Source organism: Conger conger, chromosome 2 (genome assembly GCF_963514075.1).
Source record: "Conger conger chromosome 2, fConCon1.1, whole genome shotgun sequence".
Lineage (NCBI taxonomy): Eukaryota > Metazoa > Chordata > Actinopteri > Anguilliformes > Congridae > Conger > Conger conger.
Window position 1 is genome coordinate 79,543,036 of NC_083761.1, and position 6,011 is coordinate 79,549,046.

At 46.4% G+C, this 6,011-nt stretch overlaps 1 protein-coding gene across 1 annotated transcript in view; it reads left to right on the forward strand.

Annotated features, from left to right (window-relative positions):
* The window catches only part of LOC133122832 (mitochondrial dicarboxylate carrier-like), a 13,797-nt gene extending 9,422 nt beyond the window's left edge, over window positions 1–4,375 (forward strand). Inside the window, 9 exon segments of the mRNA XM_061233044.1 lie at window positions 172–220; window positions 555–577; window positions 580–595; window positions 1,108–1,151; window positions 1,392–1,462; window positions 1,647–1,739; window positions 2,844–2,921; window positions 3,031–3,087; window positions 3,458–4,375. Of these exon segments, the coding sequence (XP_061089028.1) occupies window positions 172–220; window positions 555–577; window positions 580–595; window positions 1,108–1,151; window positions 1,392–1,462; window positions 1,647–1,739; window positions 2,844–2,921; window positions 3,031–3,087; window positions 3,458–3,559 (533 nt within the window). The 3' untranslated portion in view covers window positions 3,560–4,375.
* Window positions 4,376–6,011: the final 1,636 nt, after the last annotated feature.

Below are 6,011 nucleotides of genomic sequence, written 5' to 3' on the forward strand. Positions count from 1 at the left end.
TTGGCACAGAAATCCGTAGATTTTTGCTGACTGAGGTCTGAGGACTTAGCGGTTCTGTTGAACTGAGACTGCATGTTTCTGTGGAGTTTCTGAGCTGCACGGATGTTATAGTCATTTGATCCGTTTGATACTGAGGGTCACTGTCCCCCCCCTCGCCCCTTCTCTTCCCAGGGTTCACCGGGGGCTTCATTGGGACCCCAGCGGACATGGTAAACGTCAGGTGAGCCACCACTCTTCGGAGGCCCTTTTACACACCCTACACCCCTGCGATGTCCTTTTTAACACACATTATCTCTTCAGTCACCTGCCCACCTGTATCCACAGCAGCAGGAAGCTCGGAAATGAGCAGAACGGCAGAGACTGTTAACAGCTTTGGCAGTTAATATGAAGTTGCTCCTAGTGATACCTTATTTTGGATATTTCACTGTTTACTAAACGGTTATGTGCCTCTTCTCCGACCCTTGACCTTGACCCCTCGAGCTCATCCCCTAACTAACCATCACGCTGCATCACTGTGTCACATGTGTGCTGAGTGTTTTCCCTCTCTCTTCCAGAATGCAGAACGACATGAAACTTCCCCCGAGCTGAGACGAAAGTGAGTTTGAGTGTGTGTGTGTGTGTGTGTGTGTGTGTAGTGTGTGTGTGAGTGTGTGTGTGAGTGTGTGTGTGAGTGTGTGTGAGTGTGTGTGAGTGTGTGTGTGAGTGTGTGGTGAGTGTGAGTGTGAGTGTGAGTGTGAGTGTGAGTGTGAGTGTGTGTGAGTGTGAGTGTGAGTGTGAGAGTGTGTGTTTGTGGCTGTGGGTGTGGGTGTGGGTGTGGGTGTGATCTTTGTATCTTTTTCTCAGGATCTGCCTGATGTGTGATAGCTTTTTTTAGTGTACCGATACTGTGATAGTGTGTGTGTCGTGTGTGTAGTGTTGTGGTCGTGTGTACGGCATGGATACAGTGTGTTTGTAGAGCTGTAATGGTCTGTACAGTGTAGTGTTGGAGAGTGCGTACAGCATGTGTGTTGTGTACTGAGTGGTTGTACTGTGTTCACTCACTGGAGAGCTGTTCTAATGACGCATCCATCCTCTGTCTGTCTGTCTGTCTGTCTCTGTGTTTCCCAGCTATGCCCATGCGTTGGATGGTCTGTTCAGAGTCTTAAGAGAGGGTAAGGCTGGTATGGGGCTAGGGGTGGATGCAGGGTAAGACAGGGGCCCAGGGGGTGGAGGTGGGGTAAGACTCTGCACGTGTGTGTTTATATGAATATGTTGTGCAACCTAAGTGCATGTTTATCATTACTGTGTATATGACCTTTGTGTTGGTGTGTACATCTGTGTGCTGTTGTATGACTGTATGCATACTTCAAATGCTGTGTGAGTGTCTAACCTCCGGCTCTGTATCCCCCCAGAAGGCATTAGGAAACTGTTCTCTGGAGCCACAATGGCGTCCAGCAGAGGGGCTCTGGTCACAGTGGGACAGGTGAGGCAATGGGGAGGGAGCGCGGCATGCTGGGAAGGAAAGCAGTCAACTTGGTGCACTTGTATCTGACGTTAACTTTTCTGTGTGCGTGCTTCTTTGTTTGTTTGTTTGTGTGTGTGTGTGTGTGTGTGTGTGTGTGTGTCTCTGTGTCTGTGTGTCTCTGTGTCTGTGTCTGTGTCTGCAGCTCTCCTGTTATGACCAGGCCAAACAGCTTGTCCTGGGCACTGGCCTCATGTCTGACAACATTTTCACCCACTTCCTGTCCAGCTTCATCGCAGTGAGTTCTGATTGGTTGGATTTGTCATCGCCTCTGCTGTAGTTGGCTATATCACATAACTTTGCAAGTGTTGTAGTTGGCACGTATGACTGAGCTTTCTTTGCCATCATTTCACTGTTTTTTTTTTTTTTTTGCCAAAGTCGACCTTGAGCTCATGGTTTGGTGTATTATCTTATGTTGTTGTCTGGTAAATGTTTCTGTGAATGTCTAAGTGCAGAGTTTGTATTGGAAATGTGTTCCATTTTGAATCGTTATTTTAATAGTTTGAATTCAACATGGAGTGCTTCCTTGAAAAAGCATTCACTGGCATACTGCATTTTCCCTGTGATTGTCACATACAGGCCCTGTGATCGTCACATACAGGAGAGAATAGTGTAATTTAGGGCCATTCTACGGTTGAGTGCCCAAAACAATTTTTTGACTTGGTGCACGTTTTGTAACATCATTATTTATGCAGAACCAGGCCATCTGTACTGAGGGTTAATTTACTCCCATGTCGTACCATGTAGAACAGAGCCAGGAACTCTCAAATTACATTTTCAATTTAGCATTTCTACTTGATGAAGGTTTTTTTTTTTTTGTCCAGAGAATCAGATTAGAATACATTCAATTTATTTCATCATTAAAAATGCAGGTGAAGCTGCCTCAGTTGAAGGCAGATATTGGATGCATGTGAAACCATGGAGGAGAGAACTCAATATAGTCTATAGATGAATTCACATTGGGCTCTCTAGGCTGTGTGTAGCAGAGAGCATGCAAGTTAATGTTGTAAATGTAAACAAGCTCTCTCTCGCTCTCTCTCTCTCTCTTCTTCTCTCTCTCGCTCTCTCTCTCTCTTCTTCTCGCTCTCGCTCTCTCTCTCTCTTCTTCTCGCTCTCGCTCTCTCGTGCTTTCTCTCTCTCTCCCCCTCTCCTTCTCTCTCCCTCTCTCTCTCCCTCTCTCTCCCTCTCTCTGCCCCTCTCTCTCCCTCTTATCTCCCTCTCTCTCCCTCCTTCTCCCTCTCCCTCTCTCTCTCTCTCTCTCTCTCTCTCTCTCCCCCTCCCTCTCTCTCTCTCTCTCTCTCTCTCTCTCTCTCTCTCTCTCTCTCTCTCTCTCTCTCTCTAGGGAGGATGTGCGACCATTCTCTGCCAGCCTCTCGACGTGATGAAGACGAGGCTCATGAACTCTAAAGGAGAATACAACGTTAGTGTCCCAGTCTTAATATTAGCCAGAGCGGTCTGTCTACAAGGGTAGGGGGCGTGCCTCTTTTTAGAAATGCAGCAGGAAGTGATGTCATTGTTCTGTTTCTCAGGGGGTGGGGCACTGCCTGAGGGAGACCGCACGATTGGGACCGCTGGCCTTCTATAAGGTAACCGTAGTAACACTGCAGCAACGAGTGCCAGTTTGCTCCCGGTTTGGCCCTTTTCGTAGAAGCTTTATGAACCTGCTACTAAAGGAAAGCTCGCAACCCAGATTCCGGGGGCTGCCAATCCGTTGCAAAATTTTTAATGTTGTTGTTGAGGCCTTTGTGACACATTGTGACAGTCTGCCCAATCCCCATAGAGGTGATTATTCACCAATCCCCTTGCCTTAAATTGTTTTCGTAGTAGCTGACCCTTCTCACAGGGTAAGTGACTGTCCAATGCCTTTGCAGGGTCTTGTACTCATCATAACTCAACTGTCCAGTCCTGCTGCAGGGTTTTGTTCCCGCAGTAACTGACTCTCCAATGCCGTTGCAGGGTCTTGTTCCAGCTGGAATTCGGCTGATCCCTCACACCGTGCTGACCTTCGTCTTCCTGGAGCAGCTGCGCAAGAACTTTGGCATCGTCATCATCTCCTGAGCTCCTGCCCTCCGATTGGTCCAGATTCACCAAGGACAGCAGTGACCACGCCCACTTCCCCTCGCCCCGCCCCACCCTGCACTTGATGTCCCACAAAAGTGGATGACCACCCATGGACTAAATGACCCTGTTCCTACACACTCTCGCACACACATGTGCCTACATACGCGCACGCGCGCACCAAAAAACACACATTCCCACCCATCCAGATGCATTGACCAAGCCTGCAAGGCCTGCGTTTCGGGTGGGGGTCAGGAGAGTTTGGGTGGGAAAAGCTCTCTTTCCCTCTCTCCTGTTCATACCAGTCGTCCTGCACCATGAATCCCCCCTCCAGGTACAGAGCATTTCATTTACCCTGCTAGAATGTGAGCTGTGACTCCAATCAGCACCTCAGCCATGACCCTGCTATATCCAATCGGCACTTCAGCCCAGTTAAACACACACCGACGCACCCCCCCCCCCCTCCCCTCACCCATGCTATGCCCACTGAGGCTGCCATGGACCGTCCTTTCTAATATATAATTTGGTATTTAACTGACGCTTGTATCCGAAGCGACTTAAGTTCATTAGTCTAAGCAGGAGACCATACCCCTGGAGCAATGTGGGGTTAAGGGCCTTGCTCAAGGGCCCAAAAAGCTGTATGGGTCTTATCTTGAACCACCAACCTTCAGGGTCCCAGTCATGTACCTTAGCCACTAGGCTGCAGGCTGTGGCCAATGCTCTGCCTGTTAAATGGAAGAGATGGCTTTTCCCCCTGTGGTTGAAATGCAGGTGTCATACGGAGAGGGAGGGAGGGAAGATGGTGTAACACCCCCCCCACCCCCCACCCCCTTTCCTTTCAGCTTCCTGTTCCGTTCACAGGCGATCTTGTGAAATTGTGAGATTGCATCACAGCGAATGTGAGTGCAGTGCTATTGGTGATCCAGTGGTGACTGAGACCAGACTTAACCAGGATATGCATAGCTTATACCATTGCGTCCCGAGCCATTGGTGTGTGTGTGTGTGTGTGTGTGTGTGTGTGTGTGTGTGTGTGTGTGTGTGTGTGTGTGTGTGTGTGTGTGTGTGTGTGTGTGTGTGTGTGTGTGTGTGTGTGTGAGCGTGTGAGCGATTACAGCGAATGGACACATCACACGCACCATACATCGTAATGTGTAGTTCTATGCTTGAGGCAGATAGAATTAACTTTAAAAATGATTGCACTAAATTGTGTGTGTTATTTTTTTTGTTGTTTTTTTTGTTTTTTTAAATTAATAATCAGAGTAATTCAAGCAGTTTCTCTGTGTTCTTTCGTGCCCTTGCTTTGCTTTGGCCACTTGAGGGCAGTGTGGTACTGCAAGTCTGCGGCGTGTGTGCGTGTGCTGTGTGCGAGTGAGTGTGTCTGCAGAGGTCAGATTTCACTAGAGGCAACACTTTTTGTGTTTATGCTGAAATGCCACAATGCTCTTAACTAGCCTGCTTTTTGCTGTTATTTTTTATGGACCACTTGTTGTTCTTACGGAATAGACGGACTCCAAACGTTTTTATTTTGAAACTGCATAAACCTTTTTTTTTTTTTAAAGAGTAAGTTTATCATAAAAATCATAATGTGACATAGTAAAGCAGTTGCTCTGATATAATTTATCTTTGCAAACAGGGTGCTTAAGTGTAGTACTTGAAACAGAGCCATTTGCTGTAGTATATGACTGGATATATTTTGACGATATTGAATTTTACTTCTTTGAAAATGGAGATTTTTCTTAATATATGGAGTCCAGAGCAGAAGACATACCAGACAGTCCTTACATTTTAATGCTGCTGTTATTAGATTGTAGTTCCTGCAGATATTCTCCAGGAGTTTTTAGAGTAAAAAACTAGGCCTTGTGTCCCAGTGGTGACACAAATGTATTTGTCAATTTCTGTCTAGTTGCACAGATGATTATATTTTTTGTTTAATACTAACTGATTTAGAAATCCTTGAAATCCTTATTTGAAACTCTGCCGCCAGATCTTGTGAGTGGGTAGTATTGTGAATAAATTTAAGTGCACTGCACAGTAAAAAGGTCTGTACTTAGGCCAGTGTTCAGTTTTTCAGTAGCGTATGAAATTCTGTTTAAGTTAAAAAAGACATGTCTTCATGACCAAAAGAATTATGCCATTTCTAAATCCAAATAATTCTGAGGACCTACATTCTTTGAAATCCAATGAAAATCCATTGAAAATCTGTGAATTATGGGGACTATGCTTGGGTGTTACAGGTCTGAGTGACTTATGCGGACTATTCCAGGTCTGAGTGACTTATGCGGACTATTCCATGTCTGAGTGACTTACGGGAACTATACCAGGTCTGAGTGACTTACGGGAACTATACCAGGTCTGAGTGACTTACGGCGACTATACCAGGTCTGAGTGACTTACGGGGACTATACCAGGTCTGAGTGACTTACGGGGACTATACCAGGTCTAAGTGACTTAC